This window comes from Molothrus ater, chromosome 25, assembly GCF_012460135.2.
Source record: "Molothrus ater isolate BHLD 08-10-18 breed brown headed cowbird chromosome 25, BPBGC_Mater_1.1, whole genome shotgun sequence".
NCBI lineage: Eukaryota > Metazoa > Chordata > Aves > Passeriformes > Icteridae > Molothrus > Molothrus ater.
Genome location: NC_050502.2, coordinates 2,721,441 through 2,737,524, shown reverse-complemented (window position 1 = coordinate 2,737,524; position 16,084 = coordinate 2,721,441). Strand labels below are relative to the sequence as shown.

General features: G+C 55.8%; 1 protein-coding gene across 2 annotated transcripts; it reads right to left on the bottom strand.

The window, feature by feature from the left end:
• Positions 1-7,068: 7,068 nt before the first annotated feature.
• Positions 7,069-10,687, bottom strand: PIM1 (Pim-1 proto-oncogene, serine/threonine kinase). 2 transcript variants are annotated; one of them, XM_036398619.1, is made up of 6 exons: positions 10,502-10,687; positions 10,305-10,411; positions 10,148-10,198; positions 9,468-9,834; positions 8,675-8,851; positions 7,069-8,462 (listed from the first exon to the last, which is right to left on the bottom strand). In XM_036398619.1, exons 1-6 carry the CDS (start codon positions 10,581-10,583, stop codon positions 8,311-8,313), a joined length of 936 nt encoding a protein of 311 aa, XP_036254512.1. In that variant the 5' UTR covers positions 10,584-10,687; the 3' UTR covers positions 7,069-8,310. The 2 variants fall into 2 exon arrangements, with proteins under 2 accessions (XP_036254512.1, XP_036254511.1); XM_036398618.2 differs by having other exon boundaries at positions 10,305-10,687.
• Between the last annotated feature and the right edge of the window lie 5,397 nt (positions 10,688-16,084).

Genomic DNA, 16,084 nt, shown 5'->3' with positions numbered 1-16,084 from the left:
TCTCTTTTCACTCAATCCATTCTAAGATTCATAAAAAAGGATAAAAACCTGCTTTCATTACACACAAAATTTCTTTTTATTTATTTCATTTATTATACATGGACAAGCACCGCCTGATGAGGTGTTGGCACTCTGGGGACAGACACCAGCCAGCAGTGGTCAGTCAGAGCAGGCTCCTGTCTGAGCTGTGCCCAGCCTCCCCATCCACCCTCTGCTTGGGAGCTGTGAAAAATGCATCTTTTATGCTTGGCTTTTTGCAAATATTAAATGAATGTTATGTGTGTTATGTCAGGAAGTTGTGCTGTGTTAATTGTCTTAAGTAGTGTGTTAAATATAGTTTTAGGTTATAATGTTAAAATAGAGACTTATGCTAGGTAAGGTACGTGCACCAAGATAGCAGCCACAGGACACTTTAATCTTTCAGAGAACAAGAATTTATTGCTCCCTTAACGAACTTCCTCCCACCTTGCTCAGCCCTGAAGGTTCAGAGGAAGAAGCTGACACTGACCAGAGAGAATCCTGTGTTTGAAAGGAATTTATGCATCATGTATGAGGTATATGAATATGCAACAGGCTGTTGTTTTAAGGGTTAATCCTCTGTTAATGTAGGTCCTTTTTGGGGCTTATTTTGCCCAGAGAGAGGTACCTGGACTGTCCATAACTCTTTGTTTTTATTGTCTCATATTGTCCTAAATCCTAATTGTCCAAATTTTTGTTACTGTAATTATATTACTTTTTAATAACCATTTTATTACTATTAAAAATTTATTACTATGAAAGAAACCCATTGCTTTTACAGACAGTTACAGTACAGGTGGACCTTAATTGGTCCTCCAGTCCAAACATATCACCACTGATTAATTCAGAAACCACCCTTTAGTGAACAAATCTCCACAACACATTCCACATGTTCACAATAAAGGTGCAGCAAATGAAGATAAGAATTGTTTCTCATTCTTTTCTCTGATTTTCTCACAGCCTTTCCCAATGCTTGTGACAGTTGTGTGTTTCTCTCTGTGGCCAGAGAGCTGCTGCAGGACACCCAGGGACCTGAGTGGCTGTGGTAGCAGTGTGTTGGTTTTCCCAGCTTTTATAGAGATGAGGTAACCGAGAGGTGTTTTAAAATATTTAATTCCATTATTAATCTCGATGGAGGGTAAAACAACACCATTCCATCAGAAGCCAGCCCATTTCCTGCTTACAATTCCTTGTAAATGTTTATATTCCTTATAAATGTTTTTCAGCCTATTAACTTTTGCCACACAATGCTGCTATTACTTCTAACACCAATCACCCGTATTTTTACCCCACGTGGTTTTGTATTGCATCTTTTATAGTTCTAACTCTTTAAAATATCTGGTCTTTTTGCAAAGCCATGTTTTGAAACTCATTGAAACTTGTTTCTAGTTCAATCTCTCTCTCTCAGCAATGTCATCTCTTTTCCATGGCCTTCCTAAGCCAGCACACCTTATCTCAGTGTTTGCATACAGATGTACAAGACTATGTGAGCTTTTTAAGTTTTATAAGACTAAATTTCTAAATTTTGAGAATTCTTTACAGATCCATTTCTCACAGCAGTGGGAGTGGATCTGCTCTGGGGGACTGTGGGCCTGGCATCCCTGGGGTGCCCTGGGGCAGGACCTGCTGCCTTCTCTCCTGCCCCTGAGTCATGGTTACAAACTCTGGGGTGTGAAATGGGGCTGGAAAAGGGCAGTGCAACCCTGGGGAAGGCCAGGAAAAACCCACCCACGAGTGGGGAAAAACCTGTGTTTATCCTTCGCTGGCCAAAACCCCCAGTTGTGAGCCAGGGCAAACGAGGGGAGAGGAGCAACCCAAGCCCTTTGTGCCTGCAAACAAAACCAGACAGAGCCCAGGCTCTGAAGCCGCCTCTGCTGCCCTTTCAAAGTTGTTTTTGTCACACTGGCTCCATCTCAGCCCCCAGCAGAGGCAGTGCGGGTGCTGGAGGCTGTCGGCAGAGCCAGGAGCTCCTGTTTCACAACATCCATCTCCTGCCAAACCTGGCAGTGGATGGAGAATTAATCCCATCGCTCCCAGCCAAGGAGGAACCTCCGGAGCATGGTGGCCTCACCTGCACTTTGGGTCTGGAGGAATGTGCCACAGCTGAATTCAACCTCGGAATTATTTAGGCTGGAAAAGACCTCTGAGATCACCCACTCCCAGCATTGACTGTTCCCCACCTCGACAGCCAGACCAGAGCACTGAGTGCAGTCCTTTCTTGAACACAAAGTTCACCTTTGTGAACTTAGGCTGACTAAGCCCTAGGGAAGAAGAAACCTTTCAGGACACGGGAGGGCTGGAAGCGCTCAAAAAAAGGGAAGAAATATTCAAAAGGAAGGGATTTTCTGCAAAGCCGCTGGGGCTGACAGCAGAGGGCGGGCCGGGCTCGTTGCGATGTCTCGGCACCTGCCGGCTTTCCCCGAGCCGGCGCTCTCTGCCCTTTCCCTCTCCATCACCCGCTCCCAGGGTACGGGAGATATTTCGGGGGGCAGAGCGAGCCCAGCAGCTTTCGATTCTGAACGAGAATGAAACTCGAGAGAGAAGAATCGGTTCCTTTTCCCATCCCGAGGCTGAAGCGGAGAAAGGAAACTTCAGAGCTGGCAAAAATATCACATTTGAGGGTACCCAGCTGCGGGGAGAGCGCTGCCCTCCTGGCCGGAGGGGCTGGGTTGGAAAGCGAATTTTCCAGGAAGGAGCTGGCTGGAAACGCCGCTCCTTCCAGGCGGAGTTCAAAACCCCAGGGATATTTATCACATATTACACATCCAACAATGTTATCACAAATCCCCTCGTCCCGTAACTCGGCTGCAAACTCTGGGAAATGGGATCCATTCCCCGCGGGAGCTGAGCACGGACAGTCTGTCCATCTGTCCGGGGGTGACTTTTAGCATCTGTGAATCGCTGCAGAGCTCCTCTGGGTCCTGCCGTCCCCTCCCTGCGGGCAGCCGGGGCTGGATTTGCTGTTCCTCCCCAGCTTGAGGGCCCGATGCTTCCTGGAGTTTCCCCTCCCGCTTTTCCCCAGCAATTCACACATCTTCTCCTGCTCCACGTATTTATTGGCTTTATCAAGGTTTTGTTTGGAAACACCCTGCTAGAGCAACAGAGGAGTGACCCCTCCGCCCTGGCGAGGGTGGGGGGCTCATTGTCTGCTCTGCCCACATCCTGCTCGCTCCTCAAAAGTGAGAAACTCACCCGGAGGGTGAAATCCAAGTCCTTGGCACTCACAGTTGCACCTTGATTATGTCAGGCAGGCGTTGATTAATGAAGGCAAGAACCAAACTGGGCCAAATGGAGCCAAATCTGTGTGCTTTGGAGGGGGGGGATGTACACACACCTGGGCACCCTGAGAGTGTGGGCATCCTACAGGGAGCAATCTACTCCACGGAGTAACCCGGCACCGAGCCTGGGGCTGCCACGGCACATCCGTGCTGCACACCTGGCAGAAGAGCACGGCTGCATTCCCCTGGGGCTGCTTCTGATGCTGAGGGCCCCAGCCCTGCCTGCCCATTTCAGGGAAAGAGATTGAGAATTTTGGGTGACCTGAAGTGACATTTTGCCGCTTGTGTTTCTCTCACAGCATTCTCAGCAGGTGAGATCTCCATCCTGACACCCTCTCGCCCCTCATATTCACACACGTGCCTCTGTGGTATTTGAGGGCCACTGAAGTGGCTGTTGCAGTTTGTAACAGGAGATGTTGTTTCATTTTTGGGGTTGCTTAACCCCCTCCTAACTGTAATAAACCCAGTGAGTAAGGACACAAAAATATTGCCCTGGAGGCAGGGGACCAAAAGCTTGGACAGGGATGAAAGAAACACTCCCATTACAGCTTTCAAAATATGTTTCTCTAGCTGAAGCTGCTAAATTTGACTCAACTTTACACGCTGGAAAGGTTTTGCGGTTGGTTTGGGTTTTTTTATGGTGAATAAGTGTTTTTTCCTCTTTAAAACCCCCACCAACTCACAGGCTGAGTGATGCAGTTTCGATGTGTCACGGAGGCAGGGTTAGCACAGCTCTGCTCTTGGCAGAGTCACTGTAAACCCCAAAACATGAGATTCTGGTCTTGAGTGGGGCTCCAGGTGCCTGAAACCAGCACCTGGCCCCCCTGGCTGTCCCAGCAGGCTGGGGGTGTCACAGGAAGGCCGGGAAGGGACAAGTTTCAGCCTGGTTTCACACTGAGAGGGGGCAGGGCTTTGGTGTGAGCTCCTGCAGGATTCAATCCCCTGCCCAGGGGACGTGGGGACACCAGGGGATTAAAGCTGGGAGCTCCTACTGCAAATCTGAGCCTGAGGAAAGAGGGCAGGGGAAAGGAGGTGAGCCCAGGCTCCACCACAAAAGATGTCCAGCGAGTTGGGTCGCTGTGCCTCAGTTTCCCCACATGGAGATGATGCTATTGCCACACAGGCCGCTGGCAAAGCACTCAGAGACTGATTTCCACAAGGGTTCATTCCCGGGGAGCTGGAGCCCTGGGACATGGTTTGCTGATAATTCACCTCGACCTAAGACCTCAGGCAGGAGTTGAAAATAGCTCCTGTGACTCACTGTGCCAAGAAGGCCAAAGGGTTTGAGACAGTGCCTCGGGGACACCTGGATGTTTTCCTTAGGATAGGGAGGTGGTGAGGTGCCACCTCCAAGTTTCTGGCTCTTCAGGTCCCTGTGGTGAGCCTGGGCCCTGCTCCCCAGGTGATTTTCTCCTTGGTGCTCATCTGCCTTTCTCCAGCCGTGGCAGAAGTTTGGCTGTTGCTCATCTCCCATTCCCAGAAAGGGATGTGTAAAACATAAATGTCCCTTTTGCTGCAGCTCCAGGCTCCCCTGGCTGGTCCTTCCTGCATCACCAAGCACCTTAGGTGGGGATGGATGTCTGCAGAAAGGCACAGGTGTGATGAGTGCTGGCCCTTTGAAAGATCTCAGTCATCTGTGGGATCCCAGTGCTCCCAGAACTGGAGTTCCAAGAGTCTGAAATCTCCTCCTGGTCCTGCTTCATTGTTTTTTTCCCAATTTCTGCATTGTGGGTGCTTCACCTGTTTACACAGGGGAGCAAGAAAAATTTGTGAAAGGGAGACGGGAAAGCAGTGCTGCTTCTGAGTCACCTCCCAATGGATAACTCCTGTGTTTTCATCCCTTCCTGTCATATCTGATGGCCCCAAAGTGCAGGAAATATCCCCTCAATGAGGAAAAATGAGGGGTAAAAAGGGCTTTTCTTTCGCCCAGGCCCTGAGTGCAATGGTGATGGGCAGCCTGGAGGGGAGAACAGGTAACTGATGCTGAAACTGCCCATCTTTGCTCTCCCATCACATCTGCCATGATCCTTTCCCTGTGGCAGAGACCTGGGGTGTGAATCTGGTGGCTCTTGTCCTTGTGCAGGTGTTACTGCTCAGGAAGGCTGGTGCTCAGGGAATCAAACATGCACTGATCCTTTCCCAGAGAGGCTTGGGACACAAATCTGGTGGCACTTACACTTGTGCATGCATTGCTGCTCAGCACTGTTGGTGCACTGGGGATCACACACACACCAGTCCAACACTCCTCAGACAGGACAGTCCCTGGGCGGGCGGGATCTTGGGGACACTCTGGCTCTGTCCTGTGCCTGCAGCAAGAGCCTGGGGGTGACAAAATCACCAGCCACAGGCGGAAGCCAAGGGACTATCAGCAGCCAGCTCCACATGGGGCCTGCTGCGTTTTCTAAGAAACACCGCAACAGTCGCGAGCGCTTACGGGAAGGGTGGGCCGGGCTGCAGCGGGGCTGTGATAGTGCTCTGCTGTGCCAGGGGCACGGTGCCCACACAGAGGGCTCCAAGGAGTAGCTGGAGGTGTGGTGGGCATGTTTGTGTTCGTGTAAGAGCAGCTTCCTGGTCGGTCTTGAGTGGAAAAGAGAGAGAGGAGGGTAGATCTAAACCGCATCTCAAAATAGGCCTAAACTTTGACGGTGTTTGGAGCTGTGCTTCCTGCTTTGAGCAGCCTCAAGGAGATGAAAGATGCAGCTGAGTGAAATAGGAAAAAAAAATAAAACAAGAAATAAAGAAAAAAGCAAAACAAACAAACCAACTTAACACTTTCTTCACCGAGGCAGAGACACAGACATGATAGCAGGTCACTCCATGAGGCTGGGATGTGGCTCCAGGACCCCTCATTCCGTCCTAGCAGGTTCATGGTTTGGAAAGCAGGACAGGAGAGCCTGGGGTGAGCTGGGGAAGGGACTGCTCACTAAACATGGAGATATTAAGGAAAAGCCCTGGAGTAAGCCAAGGAAAGAAGGGTCCTGTTGTGTCAGATCTGGCCTGGGGACTTGCAAAGTCACCTCTAGAAAGGGAAATCTGCCCCTTCCCTGGAGCTGACACAGCCCTGTGCACGCAGCAGCAGCTGCTCCAGGTCACACAGAAACGGGCTTCCAAAATTCAACACATGTAAACTAATTTAAAAAAAATCCCCAAACCAAGATAAGAAAACACACAAACAAACATCTCTGAAGTGCCACAGAGCTGGAAATGGGGTTTGACAGTTTGGAGGGTAAAAAACTCGACCGCTGCTGACTGATAGCGACCGACTTCTCGTAATCCTCAGATCAGCTTCCTCTGCTCTGCTGCGTTGGCCGGGCTGGAGGTGGGGACAGCCCGCTGGCAGCTTCCTGCACCCACCAGCCCCGGCGTGCAACACCAACAGAGCCGGAGCAACAGGATCTGCCTCACCAAAATTGAATTTGGCTGACAACATCCGGCGTTTCGTAAGGGCGCTTTGATGTTTGTTTACTCGCCAGCTCCAGCACATGCTCCGCACCAGCCTGCGGATGAATGGGAGAAAAGGGCTCAGCACCTCTTTGATCTCTCCCAGAAGAGCTGCCAGGAGCAGGCAGCTCTGGAAACACCCCGTGGAGGGATGGATCCAGCTGTGCCCGTGGTGCTTTTGACTGGCTGGTCCCAGTTTGTGCTGGCGTGGGATCTTTGGAGTCAAGTGTGGCTGGAGACAAGGTCCCTGGAGTAGCCATGGTGTGGTCACTGGTGCCCCACAACTCACAGCATATCCTCCATCCCACCCCACAACAAAGGAATGTCTCCATCACAGCAAGTGTTTTGTTTTTATTTAAAACCGCATAAAAAAAATAAGATTTCTCAATTCCCCTGTACAATATTAACTATTAACAAAACCCGCCAGCTACACACGTGGTTACAGGTACAGACTGGACAGTGCAGACAGCCTGGGCCAGCCCCCCCCCCTCCCCAGCCCCAAAACCAAGACACCCGTGGAAAAAACCCAAATTCATCTGCAAACTGAGATCTGCACGTGGCAAGGAAAGAACAGCACCCAGAACTATGTACACAGACAGCTGGGGAGAAGCTGCCACCCCACACCTCCACCAGACACCCAATGGAAACACGATGGGCCCAGGGATGGACGCAGGACAGAAACAGAGGGAAGACCCAAATGGAAAACTGGGGGATCAGCAGCTGTAGAAGCAAGGCATGGGCTGGAAACCCACATGAATTATAAATAAATAAATAAGTTATCCTAGTGGCTAGAACTCTTCCTTTAAAAAACAAAACAAACAACAAATTTATGAAAATAAATTAAAAACAAAAACTGGAAATGAGAAAAAAGGCAAAATGTTATCACTATTCACAACTGTACATCAAGCTTTGCTCCTGTAGAACTATGTACACATTTACAGCTGTTGGTTTGCATTGTTTGTGCATTCGTGAGGGCACAGAGAAGCAAAGAACCCCAGAAAACCCGTGTGGGATGGAGGCACAGGAGGCGAGGCATAACCCACTTGGTTCCCAAGCATCTTCTGACCCATTTCCTTTTTGAAAAAGAAAAAGGAACTATAGGCCCAGGCGAGTCTCAGAAAAGCAGCACTGTAGGAAAAGTCAAGTCTTTCCTCCAGCACAGCTCAGATCAAACAGAAGGCACACAAGCATGGGGACAGGGAGAAGGGACAGTGAGAAGGGACAGCCACTTGGCCACAGGCCTTGCCCTCCCCACAGTTTTCCCCCGTTGAAGCTTTTCTTGCAGTCAGGTCATCCAATTCAGCAGGTCAAGATGACACTTGAGAGCCTCCAAAACCAGTCCAAAAAAAATTACTGGTAAAGTCTCAGAAGAGACAAAGTTCAGATGGAGTCCAGGACAGCTGGCTTGGATGGTGGCTACCAAAACTTGGAAGAGCAGGTCCCCAGCACAGCTCCAGGGCAGGATGTGCACATTCCCATCTGAGAACATCTGAGGATCCCTGCTCAGTGTTATGGTCAAGATGAAAAAGTCTGGTTTTCTTTGCTTCTTATGACCAGGAGCTGCATGGAGCTGTTACTTGTCAGGCTCCTGGATCAAACTGTGCAGGTGGATCTCAGCTGGTTCCAGGTGAATGTCCTGCAGCCAAGAATGGTTGAAAATGTCTTCCAAGGACGGCCTGTCTGAGGGGCGCATGGACAAGCACCACTTGATGAGGTGTTGGCACTCTGGGGAGAGAAAGCAGCAAGCAGTGGTCAGTCAGAGCAGGCTCCTGTCCACCCTGTGCCACCGTCTGAGCTGTACCCAGCCTCCCCATCCACCCTCTGCTTGGGAGGAGTGCAGCATGGCAGCACATGTGCCACCTCCTGCAGATGAAGCCCCTGCACAGCTCCCTGGGAGCTGCTGCCTCCCCCAGGCACGTCCCAAGCCGGGTACCCACCGAGAGAGATGCGCCGTCGGAAGAAGAGCTGGCCCCGGATGATGTCCTCGTCCTGCTCGAAGGGGACGTCCCCACACACCATGTTGTAGAGCAGGACACCCAGGGACCAGATGGTGGCTGAGTGGCCGTGGTAGCGGTGGAAGCGGATCCACTCCGGGGGGCTGTACACCCGCGTTCCTGCGGGGCACAGCAGCTCATCAGCCCCTCGTCAGAGCATCCCTGGGCGCCGCTGGCACCCGCCGTGACCCGCCCGCCTTCCCGCCAGCACGTGACTCTTGTTTACAAACTTTGGGTTGTAAAAGGAAGGCGCGGGTGCCAGAAGAGGGCAGCAGGGCCCGGGAAAGGCCCGGCCGTTACATGCGAGGAAAAAACCCACCTACGGGTGGGGAAAAAACCACGCCTTCCCAACCCCCCCCGCAATGGTAAAAAAAAAAAGAAATTTAAATTATAAACCAAGGCAAACAAGGGGAGAGGAGCAGCCCCAGCCCTTCCGCACCTGCAAACTAAACCGGCCGGTGCTCGGGTTTTGCAAACCCCCCCCTTCTGCTCCCCCCTCCCCAGGGTGTTTTTGTCACGCTGGCTTCCCCCGCCCCAGCCCGAGCCAGCCCGGGTGACGGAGGCTGTCAGCAGGGCCGGGAGCCGGCTCCCGTTTCACAACATCCTCCCCGTGCCAAACAGAACTTGGCAGCGGCTGCAAAATTCATGCCGGCCCCCCCCGGCACGGGGAAACCTCCGGAGCCCGGCCCGGCCGCGCAACGCCCGGCACCGGGAATGCACCCGGCTGCGGGCTCACCGTCAAACTGCGTGTAGAGCGTGTCCTTGAGGAAGGTGCCGGAGCCGAAGTCGATGAGCTTGAGCTCGCCCGTGGCCAGGTCGAGCAGGATGTTCTCGTCCTTGATGTCGCGGTGCAGGACGCCGCAGTTGTTGCAGTGCCGCACGGCCTCCAGCACCTGGCGGAACAGCCCCCGCGCCATCTCCTCCGGCAGGAACCCCCGCTCCGTGATGAAGTCAAAGAGGTCCTGCGACGGCTCCGGACGCTCCATCACCACCACGAAGCTGTCCGGGAGCTCGAACCAGTCCAGGAGCTGGATGACGCCGTGGAAGCCGGAGCCCACCTTGTTCAGGAGCACGATCTCCAGAGGGACACGGCTGCCGCCGGGCTGCGGGGGCACCACGCTGCCATCAGCGGGGCTGAGCCACCCCCGCCCGCGGCAAGCCCTGGTGTTCCCCTGCCCGCACCCACTGATCCGAGGGATGCTCCGGTGTCTCCCTACCCGCTCCCATCGGTGCTGGGCATCCCGGTGTTTTCCTGCCCGCCCCCATCGGCGCTAGGCATTCCCCGGCCCGGGATGCTCCGCGTCCCCCGGTGACCCCACACCCGCTCCCCCCGCGCCGTCCCGGTTTCCACCCTCCCGCGTCTCTGCTCATCCCCGCCCGTCACGCTGGGTTCTCCCGCTGGCCTCGCTCACTCACCAGCTCGCCCCACTGCGAGATGCGGTCCCGGGCCACGCGTTTAATCGCCACCTGCGAGCCAAGGGGAGCGGCGGGATGAGCTCGGCGCTGGGATGAGCTCGGCGCCCGCCCCGCCGAGCCCCCTCCCGCTCCGCCCGCCGCCGGCCCCGCCACTTACCGGGGCGCCGTCCGAGAGGCGGATCCCCGAGTAAACGCTGCCGAAGCCGCCGCTCCCCAGCAACGGGCCCACCCGGTACAGCTTCTCCAGCGGCTCCTTCTCCTTCCCTGTGGACGAGACCCGCCCGTCAGCGCTCCGCCCGCTGCCCCGGCCGGTCCCGAGCCGGGACGGGCACCCCCACACCGGCCGTCCCGGACCTGGCTGTATCTTGGCGGGGTGCAGCTCGCCGGCGGTCCCGGAGCGGAGGTGCGCCAGCGAGGTGATTTTGGAGAGCAGCATGCCGGCGGCGGGGCCGGTGGCGGTGGCGGGGCCGGTGGCGGCACCTGCGGCTCGGCGCCGGGCAGGGCTGTGAGGGCGGTGAGGGGAGGGCAGGGCAGGGCAGGGCGGGCTGCGGGCGCGAGCGGCCGCTCCGCGCGAGGCCCGGCCGCGTGTGGCGCGCGGCCCCTGCCGGCCCCGCGAGCCGCAGGGGCCGGGGGCGGGGCCTCACGCCCCGAGGGGCGGGGCTGCGTATCGGAGCCACGCCCCCCTAACGCCCGGCGGCCAATGGGGAGCGGGCGCGGCGGCGGCGCGCGCGGGCATCGCTGCCCGGGCGGCCCCGCGCGGTCACAGGGCCTCGCCCCGGCCACGCCCCCGGCCACGCCCAGCGGCGCCGGTTCGCGCGCTGCCTTTTCCCGGGAATCGCCGCTTCCCCCGTGCCCGGCGTCCCCCGGGCTCACCCCGCTGTTCCGCTGTTGCTTCATCACGCGCCAACCAGCGCATGAACTTTTCCCCTTTCCAGTAAAAGTGGCCATGTGGCCCTTCCAGCTGGGGACTCTTGACTAATATCGCTGTTTTTTAGGGGTTTTTTACCCCTCTCCACTCCCCTCCCCACCCGTCTTCTTTTTTCCGCAGAAGTCGCTGGCTGAGATGCCTCCCCGAGTTCCAGAGATAAGATAAATAATTTACTGGATGGAGATCTCTGATTACTCACTCTATTAGCATTTGGAGCAAAGAGCTCCAGCCACTGGGAGCTGTATTCCAGACAAAGCCCATCTGGGCTCCTGCTCCTAAGCAAGACCGAAGAGTTCCTGGCATCCCACACATACTTGTGGGATGAATTGCTTGAAATCGAATGGGGTTTACTGGAAATGCTGGTGACATCCTATCCCCTTTAGTGTTAAGAAAAAGGATTAAAGACAACCAAGATGCACCCCCCAAACTGGGGTTTGGAGCTGCGGCCCAGCCCTTGCAGTGGCCGGGAAGGACTCGCCACCACAGCTGCTGCTTTTAGATTTACCCAGAACGTGACACATCCTCTTTCTGGGGCTCAGCCAACCAAAAACTGGAAAATCTACCTTCCGTTTTACCCAGAAAGTGACATTTTTATTTAGGGAAAAGTGTGGAAAATCTGACGGAGCGCCTCCATTCTTCTTTGTTTAAAATATATAATTGTTAAAAAAATTAATATATTGTTGTCGCAATTCGAGGTGATGCAAGCTGAGAGTGGGGCAGAGGGACAGGCAGCGCCTTTCTCCTGCCTTATTCCCACCCCGACGCCTGGGCACATTTGGGACAACTGGTTCTGCCAGTCCCTGCTCAGCCGTGGGATGAGGTGACTTAGCATTTGGCCCCGAACTCATTATCAAATTCTTTGCCAGGATGATGAAAGGCACCGAAGGGGACCTGTTGACAAACAGAGCTCGCCGGGCTTTCCCGGGGGCTGCCTGTCCCTGACTCCTCGGCAGAAGCAGCTCTGCCCAAACCTGCTCATTAGCGTCGGAGGGAGCAGCAGCGTGCCTTGCAACCGGGATGAGCTGGGGCCAAAATCATCCTCGTGCATAAACCTGCCCAGCTGCTCCGGCCCGGCACTGAGTCAGCGCCGGCTCCTCCTGCTGGCAGCAGGGCTTGGGTCCCCTTGGGTCGGGGAAACCCCTCCTGGCAGAGGAGAGCTCAGGTTTGGGTGCCCATCGATTGGGGAAATCCCTCCTAGCACAGGGGAGCTCAGGGTTTGGGTCCTCTTGGATCAGGGAACCCCTCCTGGCACAGGGGAGCTTAGGGTTGGGTCCCCTTGGATTTGGGAGCCCCTCCAGCTCCCTGTCCTGGCCACGTGGAGCTGGGAGGCAGCCACACTTCCCAGCCACATCCATCTCTTTCCAGATCCACCCAGCCAGGTGCATTCCTGTTCCCAAAATGACCCCAAAGCAGGGCTGGGAGTCACCTTTCCCCCTCAGCCCATTCCAGACACTCGCCTTTCCCTGCCAGCCCGGGTGAGGCCATGGGGATGTGTCAGAAATTCAAACTAAAACAAAACAAACCCCATCCTGCTGCTCTCACCCACTTTGCCCTCATCCCTGGGGATCTCTTCTCTCCCCATCCCTCTTCCCCTGGGGTGAAAGCCGCCGAGGATGAGGGTGGTGGGTGCAGGGCAGCAGCCACATCCCCAAGCACACCCTGCCCTTGCCTGGGCACGGGGATGTCCCGCGGGTCCTCCCCTGGCCAGGGCTGCCCTGTCCATCCTGGAGCATCCCCAATTCCTGCCGTGAGCCCTCGGGGAGCAGTTTGCAGCCCGGAGGAGACTCCACAGGGCTTGCAAGGAGGAAAAACCCAACCAGGGCCATGCCCGGGGAGAAACAGGACCCTGGGGTGGCAGGTCTGGGGGAAGAGGAGCTCCCAGCAGACATCAAAAGATCAGTTCTGAGCCCTGCAAACAATCCCGGCAGCTTTCAGGCTCTTCAGCGGCATTCCAGTCTAACCGGGGCTGCCTTGCATGACAATCAGGCTTAATTACTGCTTTATCGCTTGATTGCCGTGCTGGGCCCTTGGAGCTGCAGTGTTGCTTTCGCAGTTTACTTTTTGTATTTCCTCCCCCTCGCCTTCCCCGCCAGCACAATTAGCAAATAGGTGAAAACGGGGAGGGCCAGGGCGATGCCCAGCAGGGAGAGAGAGGCTCCCCAGGCCCGCCTGGGGGTGAGGGGATTTAATTCAGGTTTGCACCGATGTCCTGGAACAAACCAGCAAGGTCAATGCCCCGCCGGGAGGGAGCGCGGCAGCCCCACGGGCATCCCCTGGTGAGGATGTGGGGCCGTGAGTGCCGTGACACACCAGGGAGGGCTGTGGTTCCCTTTGAGTCATTGCCTGACCTTGGCTGAGTCTGCCCCTGGCTCCCCCAGCTCGGGGAACCGGCTGGCCCAGGGCGTGGGGTGAGGCACGGCACCCAAAATGTTCCCAAAATGACCCTGCGGGTCCCCGGGGGAGCCCGAACCCTTCCCTGATGGAACCTGGATAAAGGGATTTGAGGCATCTCAGCAATGCCCCATGAGGAGGGCACCAAGGCCTTTGCCCACCTTGGCCTGTCCCAGCCTGGCAGAGCTGGGAGAGGGGAGGAGAGCGAGGGGCGAGGGTGCTCCCACCCACCCGCAGTGACAAATTCCTGGTGGCACCGGGTTTGTGCCACTGCTGGGACACCCCCTGTGTGTCACCACCTGCTCCGAGTCACCCCACAAACACAGTAAGGTGCTCTGGGCTCTCACATTTGGAAATGTGGGCACGCTCCTGGTGTGGCAGTGCGGGTGAGGGACATCCCTGTGGGATGAGGCCAAGGGGTGCAGGGTGTCCCCCCAGAGAGAGGGCAGGGCTGGGGTCCTGTGACTTTGGATCACGAGTGCTGGGAGCAGTGAGGCTCTGCCTGGGTGCTGCTTTCCTCCTCATCCTCATCCTCAGGGTCCCCCCAGACCCAGAAGGAACCACAAGGCAGCGGTGACACCTTGGGGACCACACACCACATCCTGGGGCTGGAATCACCCGAGCACAGGGAGGAGAAGGGTCCTGGCTGGACCTTTCCAGCTGCAGCTCCCCAAAACCCCCCTCAGCCAGCACCCAGTCCCAGGACTGTGGGTGCCAATTCCCACCAGACAGTGATGGGAGCAGGATAAGAGCAGGACAGGAGGTGCTGAGACCCATCCTGCTCGCTGGCAGGAGCAGCCGTGCAGATTTCTTCTTAATAATTATATTTTTTTTTTCTTTTTCTTTTTTTTTTTTGGTATGTTGGCTTTTTCGCGGGCTTTTTGGGGCGAGGTGTGCGGGGAGGCGGCAGCATGGCTAATCTGCTTTGTGAATAGAGCCTCACGGGGGGGCGGCGGAGGGGATCGGGGAGGTGGAAGGAGCCGCATATTTGGGATTCCATCATCTGGGTGGGCTCCTTCTCCCCAGACTCTCAGGATGTGGGAAATGGAAGATGAAAGGAGCTGCATTTCCAGCCTCTCGGGTTACAATGTCTAAAGCAGAAAGGGGTGGTTGGGGAAAGAAAGAGGAAAAAAAAAGAAAAAAAGAGCGGGGGGGGGGGGGGGGGAGTGGGATGCTACAGGGAAACCTGGGTTGGGAAATGGCCCGGGTAGGTTGGGGCAGGCAAGGGGGCGGCTGGGGCCGAGCCGCTCGTGTTTCACATCACGTCAGGGCTGAGGAATTTCCTCTGCTCTGGGGGTGCCTCGCAGAGAAAAAGGGGGAGGCTTTAAGGTTAGCTGGGGATGAATAATAACCAAGAGAGGGATTAGAAGTGTTACCCAGGGGCTGCTGTTTACAAGCAAACCCTCCTGCCGAGAGCAGCAGGGGAAAGTGGGATGCATCGGGGTGATGGTGGGGTGATGGATGTGCCACCCACATCCAAAATCCCACATCCCTTCCCCCAGAGCACAGGGGGGATCCCCCCAGCCCCTGAGAGATTTTGTCCCCAGCAGGGTCCCAGCACACGTGGCATGTCCTGGGGTGCCCAGCCTGGCTGCTCCTCCTGTCCCCCTTCTGTCACCCTGAGTTGCAGACACCCAGATCATCCCTGTGAGAATCCACAGAGGATTTGTGTCACCCCTGGAGAAGGAGCAGGGAGAAGGGATGTAAGGAGTGGGGAGGGGGCACAGAGACACAGCCTGGGGGCCAGTGCCTGGGGCTTGTACCCTGCTGGGTGATGGCAGCAAACCCTGGGCCTGGGCATCTCCTGGCATCATCCCAGCACTCCAGGTTTTGTCCCAAAACAATCTATTTTCATTTCCCCTTTACTGTTATCCTGGATGATGCAAGGTCGAGGTGGGGAGGAGTAAAAGAAGCCACATTTCTCCTGTCATAGGACAGCTGGGAAGGGATTGTCACAGGGTGGAAGTGCAGCCTTCAAGCTGGGCCCAGGGAAACTGTGGGATCCACCCTGGGATAATGGCAGAGACACTGGAATGTGCTGTGGGCTCCACTTCCAGGGGCTGTTCTCCTTGATTTAGCCGAGGGAAACTGAGGCACGGGGGGGGGGGCAGGAAGCCCCTGTGAGACTGGAGTGGCGAAATGGGTTTATTCCAGCCCATAAAGGGGATGAAAGAGCAGGGAAAAGACGTGGCTGGAATCAGCTGGGTGCTGTTTGGAGGAGGCTGAGCCGGTCCACCCGCTGACCGTGCCTGGGGACTTGGACCTGGCCCAGTGACAGCACCAGGGACTGGCAGCACTTGGGGGACACAAAATACATCCACGGCCGAGGCTCGGGCTGACTGCAGCCCCACCTGCCCCGCTTAGCAGGTTTCTTCCTGCAGAGCATTTGCACAAGAAAAGCACCTTTTAATGGCCGTAGAACAGATGTCGGTGGCTAACTGCGGGCAGGAGGGCGCTCAGCTCTCCTCTTCCTCCTCCACCCTGCAAAACCCTGCCTATTCCCAGGTACATTCCTGGCATTGCTCCGTCCTGGAGTGCAGGGAGGGCCCTGACCCCCTGAGCATGGGAAAAATGCCTGTCTGCGTGCGGGAAAGGAGGTGCAAATAGTGCGGGGTGAG